The 19,641-nt window shown below is 39.0% G+C and overlaps 1 protein-coding gene across 1 annotated transcript in view; it reads left to right on the forward strand.

The window, feature by feature from the left end:
* The first annotated feature begins 7,379 nt into the window (after window positions 1-7,379).
* Window positions 7,380-19,641, forward strand: part of fbxl7.S (F-box and leucine-rich repeat protein 7 S homeolog) — a 167,443-nt gene continuing 155,181 nt past the window's right edge. The window contains exon 1 of the mRNA XM_018269412.2: window positions 7,380-8,185. Coding sequence (XP_018124901.1) covers window positions 8,152-8,185 — 34 coding nt within the window. The 5' untranslated portion in view covers window positions 7,380-8,151. The remainder of the gene's footprint in view (window positions 8,186-19,641) is intronic.

Genomic DNA, 19,641 nt, shown 5'->3' on the forward strand with positions numbered 1-19,641 from the left:
AAAAAACTATAAAATATAAATGAATAAGACCAGTTGAAAATACTTTGTGCTATAACATACTGACTAACTCTCCAATTTACATTTATTACATTATTTCAATTTAATTTATATATATAAATGAATTTGCTACTGAAAGCAGCATTTGCTTTTGACTATTGAAACAGTTTAGCAGACCTGTATAAAATAATGCAATGTATTTTAGTAAATTGAGTCTTGGTTGGATAGAAGCTGACCAAATTTTTTTCCTACAGTAAAGGACAAACACTAATTTCAATTGTGATTACAAATTAATCTAAAGGGGCAGTATACCCCCTTGTTAAACATGAATTAATTAATTGGACTTGGGCTGAACACACTTTTTGCCTGTTGTATTGATGTATTCATTACTTCCAATCAAGACCCAATGGCCACCCCTAAAATAACAGTTTACCAAGCGTCCTCTGATGTTATAGGGCAAGATTAACATTTTTAAGATGGTGTACCTGCCCAATTCCTGTATTTTTTCACATTAGATTAAGGGTCTGTAAGTACCAACCCACACTTGGGTGTTATAGCTGAGTTAACTTGAGTGTAATGCAGCAAGAGGGACTCTGGTCTTTGGTAGTTTTTCCCACCTACATCTAAGTGTTAAAGTTTCAATACAACAAGAATATTTTAGCCTGCTTTTTCCAATTCATGTTTTGCACCAAGCACTTTTTGGACAAAATAAGTGTTTAAAGAAGCTAACTAAACCAAAAAAATCAATATGGCTATATATGCCATGTTTTAGGTATTGAACTTATTGCACCAGCCTAAAGGTTCAGCATCCCTGTAGTAGTAATAATTCAGGCCGTCTAAGCTGTCACAGGAGTTTCCCATCTTGGATTGCTAGTAGTGTCTGTGACACACACATGCTCAGTGTGCTTTGTGCAGCTGTTGAGAAGCAAAGCTTAGGGATCTTTGCAAATCATGAAGCAGAAAATTAAGGTTGCCTCAGCATATAAGATGATGCTACAGGTCCACCAGTCCTTAAGTTCAGTAAGTGACAGCAGCACAAAGCATGTGCAGTAAATCAGCAGAAAAGAAGATGGGGAGCTACAGGGGCATCTTTGAAGTCACAGATCTTAATCTTCACAGGCATGTAGTTGCCTTGGGATGGTATAGAACTCCCAAACATAATGTACAACATTACTGCCCTACTTATTTTGTTAAGCTTTAGTACACAATTATTCACAAGAGTGTATTCATATTAAGTACTACAGTACTATACAAAATTTTGCAAAACGTTTTCTGCTGCTTTTATCCCTTAGCTTCTGGCGCAAATACCACCTTAGAAGCATTGTAGGTTGGAATCCTGAAGTGACTCTGATGCCTCCCATACAGTGCAATATCTAAAAAGACTCCCTGACCTGAAGATAACCACAACAAGAGCATGGATAAAGGCACTTTATTCCATGAAACACCCTATCTTAACCCCGTAACTGACACTGTAAGCCTACATTTTTTCGGAAATTTTTGTGGTGCATGCGCAGTTGTTCAGGACCAGAAATTTACTCCAACTGCTCATGCGCCGAAAATGCACGAAGATTACCAGAGAAGAAGAAGATGGCTGCTGTGAACTCCGAGGCCAGAATCTGCATGGAGAGGTGAGTAAAAAATTAGGGGCATTTCCCGGGGGGGGGGCAGGTAAGCTGGGGGGGAGGAGGGAGGCGGTCTACCCAGGGTAGGGGGGGAGGGTTTTTTTAAACTACGGGTTGAATTCTCCTTTAAAGAGGCCTCCGGTATGGAGAAACTAGTTGCATGCATTGCTCAGGTGTGATTTTGGCCCATTCTTCCACACAAACTTCTTCAAATCTTGAAGGTTCCGGGGGCCTCTTCTATGAACGTCAGTTCTTTGGGGTTAAATGAAGTTCAAGCTACTTCTGGGTTATGGCCCCAATTGTGCTCACTGAAACATTTAGAAGCTTAGAAATATGTATATGCAGCACTAATTAGCGTATGCAACACTAAGCTGCAAAGGTCTTAAAAGAGCTTTTTGCTTTTACCTATCATGAGATGTTTCTTGTGTGATACCTTGATAATGAGAAACCTTTATATAGGCCATCAATTAGGACTAACCAGCTGATATTATTTTGCACTAATAGGGGGCAGGATTGCTTTCTAAATACTGACAAGTTTCTTGACTTTCCATGCCTTTTTGCACCTCCTTTTCTTCATTTGTTCACCACTTATTTCCTATGTCAGTCCACTTTACTACACATAACTTAATTTATGGGCATATTTATTTTAAATTCTTTGTTTTGAGTTTACTTGGGTTGTTACCGACATCTGGTGTAAATGTCATGTTAATAGCCCAATTAGAAATATATTTACTGAGAAAAGTTGACATGTTCAATACTTATTTTCAATGCTGTATAAAAGAAACTATGCATATATGGACCCAAGATAATTTTTGACAAATTTCTGTTTCTGTGTATATTGTAGCCTCTGACAAATTTACCAAAATTCAAATGCTAACTGCTTTTCCATCCCCATGTTTTTGTATTATTGTTGTTCCTTGTTTGTTATAAAATGAAAATGCAATACAAATGTAGATATAAAATTAAAAATAAAATAGGCATCCAGCACCATGCTTACCGGTCAGGCCAGTACAGTACCAGCCAGGAAGCAATATTACATGCCTGGTGTGCTATGGGAGGCTGCTGAAAATCTCACCTTAAGGAATGTCAGAAATGAAAGTGAGGTCATAAAAGTTGATATAAAATGTATTAATGAATTCAGATACAGAATGCAATGAGTTACACACTGCCATATAACGGTGAATCTGATTTAATTACTAATCAGCATTGCAACATAAATGTTATTATACTGTATATTCTGATTTTGTACTCAACTATCTAGTTGACCAGAGCATGTGCTATAAAATTGACAAAAAGAAAATGGTGAGCTCCAAGGCCATCTTCAGAGGCACAAAAAAACACAAGAAATACTATTTCAGTCATACATCACACTGAAGTGATGTTTTTGTTCTGTCTTATTCTTCTGTTATATATGAAATTACATCCCAGACTTCCTTACCCAAAAAGCCATTTTCTCATTAATTCACAGCGACATGGAAATATAAAAAACAGGATAACTTTTTTTTCTAGCCCAACAAAACAAACACATAAAATCTTTTAAAAGACATTTGAATCCACAGTGTTGGAAATGCTGCTTTACTGGAGCCTTGTCTCAGTACAAGTCTTGGAGGCCTCTCATTCAGCCAGGTTATAAATCTTGCTTAGTGTTTTCTTTTTTCCTTCCCACACTGACTATTTTTCAGGAGGGTCACTCTGACATTGTATACAGGCTTTTGCTTTATATAGCACGTAGACCAAACCTCTGTCTCCGGATGTTAATGCTCTGCAGCTCCCAGGAGACATCCACATTTTACATTCTTTTCACCCAGAACTATCCAGTAAAAATCCTTACATAGGGAGCTGCCATATTGCTTTTTTTTTTAATATAAATAGAGATCCGGGGTATGCCTGCACCTATTCACGCTGGTGAGCTTGCTCCTATTCACGCCTGTGCGTGCGCCTATTCAGTACAACGGCCGCCCAGGTTGCCTAGGATGCCTGGTCGGCCTGGACCGGCACTGATGGTTATTTTACTGGCAGCTTTGGTTGTCAACTTTTTACAAACAATACTGGCCTAAGCCCTACCCCCTATTATGACACTGACATATTAAATAAAAACTGTAATGGATGAGTTGCTAGAAATACTAATTAAAGGGACACTCTACCAAAAAGAGAATATAATTCTAACAGACTTCCCAATATATATTCACTCCTCATTCTCACCGGTTATAATGTTATGTGTTTTTGCAGTCTTTTAAACTGGGTTAGTGTAACAGGAGTCGGTTCTCCTCCAGATCTTTCAGATCAGCTGGCTTTTAACATTGTTCAGGAGTGCACAGAATATAAACTGTCAGACAGTTTTTAAAAGCAATAGCAATTACATTTACACATAACTTTAAACCACTGAACCATTGACATTATTTGTAATCAATGTATATTGGAAAGCTTACAATTTTATTTTATATTCTACTATGCAAAAAATCTCTTCTATCCTGTAATTGTCTTAAAGGGGACCTGTCAACCAGACATAAAAAAAAGCTCTATAATAAGTCCTTTTCAAATTAACCAAAAACCAAAATTATTTTTTTATTAAATCATCCATACCTGTTATAAACAGATTTGAGTCTCAGCTGTCAATCATATATGGCCTGCCCCTCCTCTATGCATTAGGCAATTACTTTCACTTTCACTTTCTGCACTTCCTAGATGTCACTGCACCCCTCATATTCCCCCTCCTTCCTCACCAATTAATTGTGTAGCCAGTGCATGGACATGGGCATCGGGTTACCCTTTCTGGAACATAAAAACGATTTTGGCATGATGCAAAGCTTGCCTGAAGCTTAAACAATGTCCATAAAATAGCGCCTGCCTGCTTGATGTAATTGTGAATTCCAAGACTAAAAGAAACAAGACTTAACTTACAGTAATGTATTGTATGTGAAGTTTATTTGGCATGAGTAAAATCACAAAATAGGATTTGGGATTATCTCTTAGGGTGACAGGTCCCCTTTAATAGAGTTGGAAAAAATAAGACATATAATAAGAAAATAAGACAAAATAAATGTAGCACTCTGGTAATGTAAGTGATAAATTTGTAGAATTTTGCTGGTCCTTAATAAAGCTCCAGATTACAGAGTGATGCTCTCCCCTCACACTGCAAGAAGTAAATTTTGATTCCCAATCAGGAAACAGCCATTCTCCAGCAGCAAATAGACTTAACCAACAGATTGGAACATGGCAGTTAAATTTATGATAGTTTTGGTGGACAAACATAAAACTAAAGTTTTCGGTTCACTTACATTTTTACACTTACACTAAATTACATTACAGAAAACTTTGTCATAAATATTTAATACAAGGTTGTCGACATCAAAGCTTAGACATTTTTAGTGCATGTCTTGCAATATTATTTAGAACATGACAGTTCTTCTCCTGAGATGTGCTTTACTGGCTACTTAAGAATTATTTAATAAAGTTTGGTTCCACGGTCTGAGTATAGGTGGCTTTGATGGTGCTACACTGCATGAAAGACTTGAGTACAGTGTCGGACTGGCCCGGCGGGACACCGGGAAAAAACCCGGTGGGCCCCGACCCTCATGGGCCCCCGCCGGGCCAGACCCCCTCTAATAGTATAAAATTTTTTAAAAAGTTTCCGGCGGTGATGCGATGCGCATCGGCACTTGTGCACCGAGAAGCGCCGCTCGCGCATGTGCATGGCAGCGTTCGAGCGGCGCAGTAGGGGGGCGGGGGGCCCTGGACCAGCAGTCCCGGTGGGCCCCGGGCCCCCCAGTCCGACCCTGCTTGAGTAACATAGTTAAATCGGTTGAAAAAAGACCAAAGTCCATCAAGTTCAACCCCTCCAGATGAAACCCAGCAGCCATAAATACACAGTCACACTGACCCCTCCATACATTCCCAAAAACTATATATGCCCATATCTGAACCCTGAAAGAAGCTGTAGGAGTTGGTGTCAGATTTTGAGCATATTATATAGGGGATTGCATCCTCACTACATATCAAAGTGGAAACAAGTAGATATAGCATCTTTAGTAGATTTTTCATTCAAACCCATTGAATACAAGAAAAACACACATTTAACACAGCGAGAGGCAGTGATTCTGGCACTCAAACACCTTTTTACAGTTAACACAAAACAGAATATTTGCAAGTACAATGCAAATTGGAGCAGAGGCCCACAACAATGTATATTGCAGATGGACATTCATCTTATATACTCTTGTTGTCCCTTTCTTTTCTTACTATCCATTTGCATTCTTTGTCTTCTGTCATTACCTGTTTGTGGCTTCCATATTTACCCCTCCTCTCACCATACTTCTTTTCACTTGATATGTGTATCCCTTTCCTCTGCCCAATTTAGTTTTTTACCCCCTGTTCAAAGTTGACTCTCTTGAAGACTCTCCAATCTGCTCTGCTCAGCATGAGAATCTCCACCTATGGATCAAGCCAAAAGGGACAGATTTGATTTCTGTCACAAGTGGTGGGGTAGGTTCAAGTTCAATATGGCTAGGACTTTTAAAGGTTGAAGTAAGCAGAAAGGGACGTTTCCAGGGGACATTTCTCCCCAGGGACCACCTTCCTAAATAGTGCTTTTCCCTGGGAAATGCTAATTATGTGGCTATAAATTGTACAGCTATGTCCCAGTGTTGCAAAGCTGTAAAAAGATATTGACCTCTACATAGGCTTTTAAATTCTAACTCTAAGTCACTCAGTCAGGCACTATCATACCTCCCAACATCTGAAAAAGGGACACGGACAAAAGAGGGACAAAATGAACTGTCACGCGTACAGCCACATGACAGCTACAGTCAACCAGCATTTCATGACAGTCACAATAAGAGAATCACCCAGCATTTCATGACAGTCACAGTGAGAGAAGCCCCAGCATTTCATTACAGTCATAGTGAGATTGTCCCCATTATTTCATGACAGCCACAGTGAGAAAGTTCCCCAGACTTTCTTGACAGCAACAGTGAGAGAGCCCTCAGCATTTTATGACAGCTAATGAGAGAGCCCCCCATCATTCCATGGCCTCGCCACAAATCCGAACCTCATGAGAATCTCTGTAAGAAGAGTCTCACTGTATTTCATGACAGACATGAGATTGGTCATTACAATAAATCTTTGCTACCATAGGCAAAGAGGAAGCTTTATGGGCAACATCAAAAAAATGAATTGCTGCTTATGTTTTTCCAACAGCAATTTACATTATTGCCTGTGGGAAAGCAGTTCCAGATTATTTGCCCCTGGCAGAGAAAATTTATTGGCATCTAAACTCATGTGCTAGCGCCCAGTGGCATAACTACCTATACAGCAAACCCTGCATTTGGGGGGTTGGCCCGGGCAAGGGGGGGGGGTCTGCTGCATGCTGCGGTGGACTAGATTTATTTGTAGGGGGGGGGGCAGACAAACCCAAGTTATGCCACTGCCAGCCTCTTACATGGCCCACAGCATTACATTACAACCAGTGTTGCACAAGCACAATGTTTTAGCCCTTACCATTTCTAATGTAGTAGTCCTAGTGTGAGATAGCATAAACCCCTTATCCTACTGTGCCATAGTTTTTCGACACCACTCAGTTCACTCATTTCAGTTGTCTTCCCTGTGCATTCCAACACCCCCTCCCCATCAGCTAAGTTTCCAACTCCCCCCACTATGCTCTCTTTCTTGAGCTGCTATTGCCCATAAGTGTTCATGCCTCCTCCCTCCACCTTTAATGATGTGACTGGCCCTTTAAGGACACATTTTAACATTCTATTACACCTCCTTCCTCACGGCTCTTTCCCCCTAGCATCTTCCTTCCTGAGCGTCCCGTCAGAGCATTTACAACAGGAACGCGAAGAGAAACATTTACATCTTTGGATGAGACACGAACACTGAAAGGGGTAGTAAATCTCTAGCGTGCTAGTGACTAAAGCTTTGGATAAACACATCACATTGTTTTATTCACTGCAGAAAGAACAAAACCATTGTATAAAGCGTCTGATATTCTCTTTCCAGTTCCTACAACAATGAGGTAATGAGAAGGGAGGGGCTGGGCTTGACGTTGGCTGTGGGAGAAGAATAGGCGGACTCCTCCTCCTACATTTGTCTAGAGGGGACAGTAACTGGCTCCAGCAGGGGCAAAGCACAGTTTGCAGATTGAGCACTGGGTGTGTGTTCACTCCCGTTAGTTCTCGCATCCCCAGCTCATCCCTAGGGAAGTAGGTTGCTGTGCATTAAGTGGGCTCCGAGCTTAGTTCCCCCAGGATCTAAATGTGCTTCCCCAAGGGTTTTAATTGCAGCAATCGATATGACCACCCTACCCTCTAGTGGATTATAATGTGACTGTGGATTTAAGATTTAGCTTTTCGCTGCCGACTGGGATTTCCAAGTGCTGTTTAAGTTTCCAACTCTGCTGAGCAGATCATCGGCTCACTGCTTTGTCGCTCCTGTGGAACTGAAGTGGAGGGGGACCCGCTCGGAGGATTTGTGGCTGGTGGACTTGTGGCGATTATCGGTGGCTCAGGGATGATGAGAGCATGAAGTCACCAGGATGGGAGCGAACAATGGCAAATACGGCAGTGAGGGTGAGTTGGTGCCACTACATAATGACAGGATAGGAAACTGGCTGCTGTTAGTCCCATTGGGGTCTTATATGGGGGGGAAGGGGGGCTACCGTGAAAAAAAACATTATCTATGATATCATATAATGGACAGATTCAGCAACTCTCGGAAGGGATAGTGGGTTATAAAATGATGCGGACAATGAGTGAAGCTTTTGGTCTGGATGCAAAGTACAGAGGTGAAAATAATTGTTGGTATGGAGAACTTAAATGGTGATGGGTGGAATGTACTGTAGAGTCTGAAGAAACATTGTGCAAGGCAGGCAAGCAGGGTTAAATGAACATACTTAAAAAGAGTGTTAGTATGAGGGAGCTGACATGCCAGCGATTAACTATTTTAGCCCTGTGCCGTCGTTTCTTCTTTCTCTCAGATGGAATGTGAGTCTGCCTGGGTCTGAATAGTTATGGATAGATCTGTTTCTCTGGGACAGGGTTGCTGCAGTGACTCCCAAACCAGCCCAAAACTAGCCAAAAGCCGTTTCAAAAGTAGTATAATAAATCTAAAAGTAAATAAGATAGATGCCTTCTGAAGCCTGGAATCATTACCCTTGCACAATGCCTACTCTTAGTTACTAGGATTGTTGTTGCCCTGCCAATTGTTCCCAGTGCATGAAAGTTACTGTATTGTAGTTTTACCTCAATGTACATTGCCGGCTCCAGTTTACAGTAAAATAATAAAACATCCAATTATCCAGAAATGGATTCAGAGTATTGGATTAACCCCAGATATGGCAGCAAGATCACGGCACACCTTCCAAAAAAAAAAGAAAAAGGATGTGTTACTAACTGCCGCGCTTAGCGTGGCATCAAAATAAATGGATGTGCCTACTTTGTAGCCACACACCCCAAATAGCACACAAAGGACTTTATGACACATTTCATGACAGATAGAGTTGTAGTCCCAATTGGGCTCCCCAAACCAACCACTGTCTTCAGGCAGCAGTGCTTTATATAATACCGGGGGGGGGGATGACATCACAGTACTGTGCATGACATGACACTGACATCAGAGGGCCAATCCGGAACTGCTGGCTTGCAAAAATCAACGGTATCACACATAAAGCAAGACAGTTGAGAGATTTGCAAGTACAGAAATGGATCCAGATTATTGCATTACCCCAGATTTGATAAACCTTAAATATGTTGTGTTGAACTTCAATTTCAAGAAACTCCAACGCATCTTGAAAGTTCGTTTACAGATCATTTGCGGAAACAAATGCCAGCCCCCTATATCACATTACAAATTAGAAGTACAATTACATTACCAAATGCAGCAGGAAGAGGGTTGTAGTGCAGGGTTGGACTAGGCTAGAACTGCTACAAAGAGTATAATAGTAGAAAAAGGAGCTCCCATTGCATTTTGGGTATTGTAATTTTACATTAACCTTGGCAGTAGGCAAAATATTAAAAACTATATTACCCAACATGCACTGGGAGAGGTGGATCAGGTACACTAGGGAAAATAAACACTTGTTTCCAAAATACAAACCTCTAAAAACTATCCCAAATATAGTTAGTATATAGTTATTTATACATATGTATGGCATGCTCATACTACCATCTTGATAAGATATTTATTGATAAGAACTTGTATAGTAATGATCACACCTGATGCTTCAATCTTCAGAAACATACTATATGTACATATAGTATACTGTATGTTTGCTTTAGTGTGTTTTAGAGAACCAAAGTAAATAAAAACGGGTGATTTTATTCTCTATATACCTTGAACCACAGGATTTTTTGGTGCTGTATTGTTTTTCCGCACATTTAAGTTTGTGACAGAATGTATGTTATCCATCATCAGGTTTAGAGACTGATTGTCACATTGTTACTGGCTCTGAGAGTGACAGGAAATGAGCTGTCTCCTGCTGGCCTAGTCAGGGTGCCTTTCCCATTACTGTTAGTTGCTGTGTTAAATAAATGTTCTTCTTAAAGCCTTGTATTGGCTGAGGAAGGCTGTTGAGAGAAAAGACGGCAGAGCTATAGGCTATACTGTGATATATGTGCACCTACTGGCTGTAGGAAGGATGGAATTGAAACAGGAAAATGTGATATTCAGCAAGAAATCAGAACATAAAGCCATTACAGAATGTCTTCTGCATTGTACTGAAAGCTGAATACTTGTTTACAGAATCAAACTTTTCTTACCTTTGTTGATCCTTGACTATAATGATTATATTAATTTATCATTACCTATTTACCCCATAGGCATGCAAATCAAAAACTCTTCTAATAGTGCTAATTGAATTTATTTTGTTTAAAGGGATACTGTCATGGGAAAACATGTTTTTTTTTCAAAATGCAGTTAATAGTGCTGTTCCAGCTGATTTCTGTGCCAAAATCCATTTTTCAAAAGAGCAAGCAGATTTCTTTTATATTTATTTTTATAATCTGGCATGGGGCTAGACATATTGGGGCAAATTCACTAAAAATTCACTAAGCCAGGCGCAACTTCGCCGCACTTCGCCGCACTTTGCCGTACTTCGCCAGGCGTAGTTTCGCCAGGGCTCCGCAAATTCACTAAAATCCGAAGTTGCGCACAGGGGTAGCTTAAGGTTGCGGAGTTGCGCTACCGTTGATTCGCTATATAAAGCGAAGTTACGCTAGCGAAGGCTAATTTGCATACGACGCGAAATTCAAATTTCAATGGAGGAACACGTATCTGCACTACAAATGCCTAGAAAACCTTCAAATCAGCAAATAAAAATTTTATTTTGCCCTACACATGTGCCCACTGTCTAGGTAAGTTGCCATGAGTCAGGAAATGTAGGGGGGAGGAAGGGGAGCCCCAAAAATTTTTCGATCTTTTTCAGCCTATCAGCCATCATGTAGAAAACACGCCAGCGTTTTTTGGGACTTAGAAATTTTTTTTACTTTTTTTGAAACAATCCCTATCTACTCTATTGCGCTTCGCCAGGTCTGAGGTGGCGAAGGAAGTCTAGCGTAAAAGGTAGCGTTCAGTACACTGCGCAAGTTAGTGAATTTGCGTAGTTTCGTCGCTAGCGAAGATTCGCCTGGCGTAAGGTTGCGAAGTAACACTAGCGAAACTACGCCAGCGTTCGTTAGTGAATTTGCGCAGTAGCGAAAATTCCAAATGCTAGCGAATTAACGCTAGCGTTCGGCGCTTCGCGGCTTAGTGAATTTGCCCCAAAGTGTGTTTCCAAGTGCCCCCAGTCATGTGACTTGTGCTCTGATAAACTTTTTACTGCTGCACTGCTGGAGTGATATATTGGAGTGATATCATCCCCCCCCCCAGCAGCCCAGCAGTTTATCAGCAGAACAATGAGAAGGTAACCAGATAACAGCTGCATGGTAGATATAAGAACAGCACTGAATAGTAAAAATCCATGTCCCACTGTGACTCCTTCAGTTACATTGAGTAGAAGAAACAATAGCCTGTCAGAAAGCAGTTCAATAGCAGTTATGAAAGCACATGACCAGGCAAAATGACCTGAGATGGCTGCCTACACACCAATATTACATATTATATATTAATGGTTTAGGAATTACATTTTATATGGTAGAGTGAATTATTTGCAGTTTAACCAGTGTCATTTAGAAATAATAACTACACCATAAAAATCATGACAGAATCCCTTTATCTAAGTGGTTTTGCAAAAAGCTGCATGCATGTATAGTATAAGTATATCCACAAGGTTCTCTTCTATAGTCTGTAAGAACTCCAGCTGGAATGCATGTAAAAACACAGCACAACATTGCTATTACATTTGTGGCTCTTTAGTGGTTAAGCATCCACTCAAAAGGTGATTCACCTTTAAGTTAACTTTTAGTATGTTATAGAATGGCCACTTCTAAGCAACTTTTCAATAGGTCTTCATAGTTTATTTTTTATAATTTTCTTAGTCATTTGCTCTTTTTTTCGCCCTTTTCTTTTGACACTTCGCAGCTTTTAAATGGGGTCACAGACCCACTTAGGGCTAGTCCACACAAGGAGATTTGGGGAGATTTTGTCGCCTGGCGACTAATTGCCTCGTCTTATCTCCCCGAACTGCCTCAGCGTTTTTCCCCATAGGCTGCAACGCAAAGTCGCCTGTGCTAATGCACACGCGGCAATGCGTTTTCAATAGTTGCCCAAAGTTGCCTCAGTGAGGCAACTTCGGGCGATTATAGAAAACGCATCGCCGTATGGGTTCCCCCATACATATTTAATATGTGGAACATTAACTATACAGTGGGCTCATGTTTAGGGCATTATAACAACTCTATTTTCTTTATTAAAGGGATTGTTCACCTTCCAAACACTTTTTTCAGTTCAGTTGTTTTCAGATTGTTCCCCAGAAATAAAGACTTTTTTCAATACTTTCCATTATTTATTTTTTGCTGTTTTTACAAAATCTAAGTGTAAAGTTGAATGTTTGTGTCTCTGGTGTTTCAGTCTGGCAGCTCAGTAATTCAGGTGCAGACTTTAAACTGTTACAATTTTGCAACATTTAGTTGATACATTTCTCAGCAGCATCTCTGGAGTATTTGCAACCAATGTATCAATTCTAACAGCTGCCATTAATTAAACCCAGAGATTCTGCTCAGCAGGGACAAAGATAAGAAATGTATCAACTAAATGTATCAATTTAGAACAGTTTACAGGGTTAGTGACCCCCCTCTCAGAGCTGCTTAAGAAGGTGAGAATTAAATTTTACACTTCGGTATTAGAAAAACGGTGACACATAGAAAATAAAAAGTAATTGGAAAAAGTCAGTATTTCTGGTGATCTATCTGAAAACAATTAGTTGTTTGAAGATGAACCAACCTTTAAGGTTCCCTGGACTTATGTAATGTAATGTATTTGCTGCAACATATACGTGCATTCAACTTTAAATTTCCCACCGTATGCAAATTAGTCTGAGCAAAGTCCTCTAACGAAGTTGTGCTAGGCAGAATTGAACATTATCGCATCTTCACTTCGATTTGCTCGCATTGCCGAAGTAACGATAGAGAAGATTCGCCAGCGTTCGGTGCCCTGGACGGAACTTTGCATTTTAGTAAATTAGCATTGTCTTAGTGAATTTGTGCCTGGAGAAGTGTTGTGATGGCTGCGAAGTCGCCACTGGCGAATTTTCACCACTTAGTAAATTTACCCCTAAAAGTTAACTCAAAGGTGAACAACCCCTTTAACCTATCTGTGGTTTCTGGGAGGTACAGCTTAACAATAGGTCATGCAGGTGTGTGCCTAGCTTTGACGTATTGTACTCTGGTGCAGTACACACACACACACACACACACACACATATATATATATATATATATATATATATATATATATATATATATATATATATATATATAAATATACCCTACACTTTTTTCATAAACCCCAAGTCTGACTGCAGCTGGAGGCTAAGGGCTCTATACTCCTCTTCCACCGAATTGAAACATGTACCAATCAAGTTGGAGTGTGGTTGGGCAAAGGGTGTGGCTATGACAATAATAATTAGCAACTGTCCATAATGAATTTGATAGTTCATTGATAAACTCCTAATAATCACTTAATTACTTTATTGATACGATTTAATAATAATTGGTGTAACCTGTTCAGTAGTGTTGTATTTTGCAATATTTATACTTGATGCCAAAAAAATCCACAAGATGTATAGTAGTAACTGCAGCTCACCTAAACTGACCCACAGAAAACGCACAACTTGGCAAAAGTTGTTGGCTTTTATATTAGCTCTTACGTGAGAGTGAGCTTGAAGTGAAAATGTCAAAGAATATTGGATTTAGGGCAGTGACACACATAGCAAACCCCTGCTTTTTGTTCTTTAATTTTCTTTGCTATAAAACACGTGCCTTTAGTGCCCCTCAACTCTCATACAATTGCAGTACAAAAAATATAGACAGAGGTGCAAGAGTCTTACCTATTTAAGACTGGAAAATTTTTTACATGTCCAACTACAACTGTTGTATCAAAGGTAGTTCTGCTTTAGATAGACATAAGATTTGAGCAAGGTTCTTCTGCTTACCCTCTAATGGTTGTAACCTAGGCATGTTTAAAAAGGGAATAAACAACTAAGAATAAAATAAGGTAATGATAATAAAATGAATGAAAATTAAATGGAGAAGATATTTGAAGTATATTTATATATGGTGTGAATGCTAGAAATAAAAAGAAGATGAACCGGCACTACGGACTCCATGCAAGCGGGACAAGCCCTGCGTATCTTCAAGGTAACGTTTCGGGGGCGTGCCCCTTCGTCAGACGTCTAACGAAGGGGCACGCCCCTGAAACGTTCCTTAAGGATCTTGTCTTACCTTTGGTATTACTTTTTTTTTTACCTCAATATATGAATTTACAAGCTCAAAAAAACATGAAAATCTGAACTAAAAAAATGGCTTGAATTTTTTCTAGAACAACCCCCAATGATTTATACATGCAAGCTTTTAGATGGAAAGGTTTTACATTTGAGTTTTTATGTACTTATAAAATAAATCAAGTTTTTAAATAAATAATTCAATTCGAGTTTGTGTGCAAAAAAAAAGTTTGAATCATGGCAAAAAGTTTAACACGAACATTAATAAATCACCCCCCAAAAATTAGTTGTTATGATTGCCTAGCTAATGGTGGCTATTGTAAGAGAAATTTGCCACTTGGTACTTTAGTAAACATAGGAGCTGATTTTAATGTAGGTGCTAAAAAATGTTACTGCATTAATGCAATGGACTGAGAGCAAAAAATCAAGTTGTCTCTGAATATTAAAACTTTTATCAGTGAGGAGTGTATACATGAATTCTGTGGTTAAAGAACTTGGTCAGTGTGAAAGAATATTTTGTAATATTCATTGTTTCATTTATTGCCTGTATAGAATACTTTTTTCAGACTTTCTCTTGTACTTCATTTTTGCTCTTCAGTCTTGAAAGCATTTGTATTTGTGCTTGACAATGTTACGGAAACCTCTCATATTAAGGAAATAAGAAAAAAAATCACATGGTTCTAAGATTCTTTACGCTGAAGGGGTTTAAATATTTAAATAGGATGTTTATGTTGTAATCCTCTTCAGTTCAGGAGGAATTAGATATATTCCTTTGATATTTTGCCTACCCATGGATTATCTTTGTTTTGCCTGGTACTGAATACAATGTTCACAATTTATTTTATAGGCTACTGAGACAATTTCATTGTGAGCCAGATCTCCAGTTTTACAGTCACTTTCCAAACTATGTAAAAGGATATAACACAACCTCTGTGAGTTATTCTCCAACAGAGGCTGATGATAGTAAAGCATGGTTTTATTTTCAGTGTAGCACAAATTTAGACAGGAACAGTCACTTGTACATTTAGGGGCAGATTTATCAAGAATTCGAGGGAATTTTCGAAGTAAAAAAATTCTAAATTCAAAGTAATTTATTTATTTTGAATTCGATTCGAAGTAATATAGTTTAACTATTCGACCATTCGATAATCGAAGTACTGTCTCTTTATAAAATACTTCGCCAAATTAAACCTGCCGAAGTGCTATGTTAGCCTATGGGGACCATCTACAGCATTTTTCTAAGTTTTTTGAAGTCGAAGTAAAATAGTTCGATCGTACGATAAAAACGTTTGAATCGATCGTTTCAAAGTATTTAATTGTTCGATCAAACGATTTTACTTTGACCCCAAAATACACAAATTCGATGAAAAAAGTTCAAATTTGATATTCGAATTTGAAGTATTTTAATTAGATGGTTGAATTTCAAAGTATTTTTTACTTTGAAATTCGACCCTTGATAAATCTGCCCCTTAGGTCACTAGGGAGCACAATCACGTAGAGGATTCATTTTAGTACTGTTAATGCTGTTTTCCTTGTCGACTGTACTCAGACCTAAACGCATAAATTAAAGCTTTGTGTGTTTTTATTACAATATAATGAGCCTTTACTATATGTAACACTTCAATCCTCTGCTGTAGTATTATTATCCTTCTAGGCCAGGGAGTTGGCATGTTTGTAGTCTTCAAGTTGTTTGTGTTTGAAATCTCAATTTTAAATGTATTTGGTGAATAACAGGGAGCTGTGCAGTTCAGTTGTTAATAGGAAGTAAAAGAAGAAATAAAATAAAATGATTGTAACATTCTGCATGCATCACTTTATGAATCAGATGCTATTTTATGCATGTTTAAAGAGAATATTTCCCCCTATTTTTATACTTTCACAGTACCTCATTGCAGAAAGGTCAAGTCTCGCTACCTCAGAAAATAGAACAAAGTTTCTTCCCTTGGGTCTCAGACACTGGCTTGTCACTACAGGTATAGGATCCCTTATCCGGAAACCCGATATCCAGAAAGCTCCGAACTATGGAATGGCTGTCTCCCATAGACTCCATTTTATCCAAATAAGCCAAATTTTTTAAAATGATTTCCTTTTTCTCTGTAATAATAAAACAGTAGCTTGTACTTGATCCTAACTAAGATATAATTAATCCTCATTGGAAGCGAAACCAGCCTATTGGGTTTATTTAATATTTAAATGAATTTCTAGTAGACTTAAGGCATGAAGACCCAAATTATGGAAAAATCCATTATCCGGAAAACCCCAGGTCCCGAGCATTCTGGATAACAAGTCCCATACCTGTACTCACAAGGTATATTACATTTGACAGCAAGCACCTCCATTGCCTTTTGCTGTAGCTATTTTACATATGATCAAGTTGGTTACACTGTCCTAACATAAAAGTGTATAAGTCCTAACATAGAAGTGTATAAAGCCAAGAAAGCTAAGAAAGAGTGTTGCTCTTACGACACAATATTACCCTCAATTTAGGTAGTGTAATAAAAGGAGAACAGTGTACCCAAGCATTACATAACAAACATAAACTAATAAAAGTTATGTGCTCTAGGTTACTAGATCAGAAGCAAAGTTATCACATTTTACCCAAGTAGCACAAATTCCTAAGGTAATACAGGTATAGGATCCGTTATCCGCAAACCCATTATCCAGAAAGCTCAGAATTATGGAAAGGTAGTCTCCCAATATAATAATATAAAATAATTCAACAAATTATTATGAATTCTAATTGAATGCAAAACAATCCTATTGGGTTTATTTAAAGTTTAAATGATTTTTAGTAGACAAGGTGTGAATAACCAAATTATGGAAAGACCCATTATCTGGAAAACCCCAGGTTCCGAGCATGGGGTTTTAATAATAAGTTCCATACCTTACGATTCATTCAGCTGAACACTGTGGAACACTTCAGAACACATGGCTCAACAACTACAGTACCAAATGCTTGTGGGTAGATACCTCCAGAAAAGGACAAACTGATTTTATTTTCTAGGTCTATTCTCTTTCCTGTCTTTTCAGGATTATTAGCTTCTCCTTTATGGTCTCAAGTATGCATATTAAGGAACCCTCTCAAGATTTAATTGTTGATTTATGATTAACAAATGTGCCCTTTACAGATGGTCTTATTATATATCCTCCTCATCCCAGAGCAGATGGTGTTTTCCACAGATTAGAAACTATTTTTTTTGCCTCGTTCATCTTTTGTTACGAATACTTCTTACACAGCAGCAATATGTACTTTGTATTAATTTTCCGACTCCATACTAGGAGAAAGATGGCTCAGGTCAATAGCTAACAAAAGAAAAAAAAATCATAAAAATGTTCCTGAGGTGATTCTGCATCCCACAATTCTTTCATGTGCTGCACATACTTGGACTGCATTCCTTCCAGGCAATGACAGAGAAACCCCCTAGAGAAGGAGGGCCAAGGCAAATTATTTCCAGCTGCTTTGTGTAAATGCTACCAATGTAATTTCTCCTCGCTGACGGCAAGCATTTTTGGGATCAGATGCAGGTCTGATTTTTTGGAAGGGGGAATGTGAATATAATTGGCTCAGGGACAGCAGTGTTATGAACTTACCTTTTCAACATAGCTTTATGTACACTGTGGTGCAGGAGTGCCCACACTTTACTAATGTGAGGTCTACTTTTAGTATTGTCCCATTATGATACATCAATGCTGTCCAACTTCTGTGGTATCGAAGGCCAGGAATTTTTCTGACCTACATGGTGGAGGGCCGATAATGAAAGCCAGTGTTAGCCACTGCCTGTTTTAAACCACACCACTTAAAACCACACCCATGTGACCACAAGACCACATCCACGTTAATGGTAACACACCAAAAAAAGTTAAGTCATATTAAGACATATCCTTAAATCCATATACCTCATCCTCCCCTGTGGATAACACAACCCCCCAGCACATGATTAAACACCTTTGGGGCCCCTAACAATAATTTTCAAATGCTAACAAACCCCCAGAAAAAATACCAGGCTAATGTTCCACAGGCAGAGAAGGACATATACAGGCAGAGAATGGCACACACAGGGAGCATAAGGAAGGCAGAGTATGGCACACACAGTTAGCATTTGGCATGCAGAGTATGGCACACACAGAAAGCATAAGGAAGGCAGATTATGACACACACAGGGAGCATAGGGTGGCAGAGTATGGCACACACAGGGAGCATGGGGGGTGGAGTATGGCATACACAGGGAGCATAGGGCAGGCAGAGTATGGCACACACAGAAAACATAGGGCAGACAGAGTAGGGCACACACAGGGAGCATAAGGCAGCCAGAGTATGGCACAAACAGGGAGCATTGGGAAGGCAGAACAGAGCAGGAGACAGTTAGTTTCCACTGATCAGGACCACTCTTAGATGTACTACATACAGTGACACAGTGCTGGTGCCCCTTCAGCAGTTTGTATGAGTGTGAACAGGTGAACAGAGGATTACAGTCTGGATTTTAGGTGTAAACAATGCAGGGGCCAGTTATTCTCTGTACTGATACCATTTAAAGTTTATACATGGTAAACAGACACAGCAGGTAGACTTTCATATGGGGGGCCACACAAGGGGGGCACTATAACTATTAATATATGAGAAATGTGCATTGTTATATTTAAACAAGTATTATAACATTAAAATAATAAATATCTGAATGAAAAGCATGAAACAGGACAGTGATTTAGACAAGCTGTTGTTGAAAAGTATCTTGAGATAGGTCTACTGGTAGATCCAATTCAATTAAAGTTTTCAATATTGGCTTTGGAAAATGTCTTAATATTCTGCTATGGAACCTAGGCATAGTGGGCATGTTTCTAAAAGTATGACAAACATTCTATGAAGCAACTTTCCTAGGACTTTCCTATTCATATTCCATATTCTCATTCAAATCAATGCATGGTTGTTAGGATCATTTGGACCCTAGCAACCAGTTTGCTGACATTGCAAACTGTAGAGCTGCTCAATAAAAAGCTAAATTATTCAAAAACCACAGATGATAAAAAATGAAAACCATTTGCAAATTGTCTCAGAATATCACTCTATACATCATAGTAACAGTTAACTCAAAGGTGAACAACTCCTTTAAACATGCAGGCTTGCCTCCTAGCTGCCTAGTCTGCCCAATCACT

This window comes from Xenopus laevis, chromosome 6S (genome assembly GCF_017654675.1).
Source record: "Xenopus laevis strain J_2021 chromosome 6S, Xenopus_laevis_v10.1, whole genome shotgun sequence".
Taxonomy (NCBI): Eukaryota; Metazoa; Chordata; class Amphibia; order Anura; family Pipidae; genus Xenopus; species Xenopus laevis.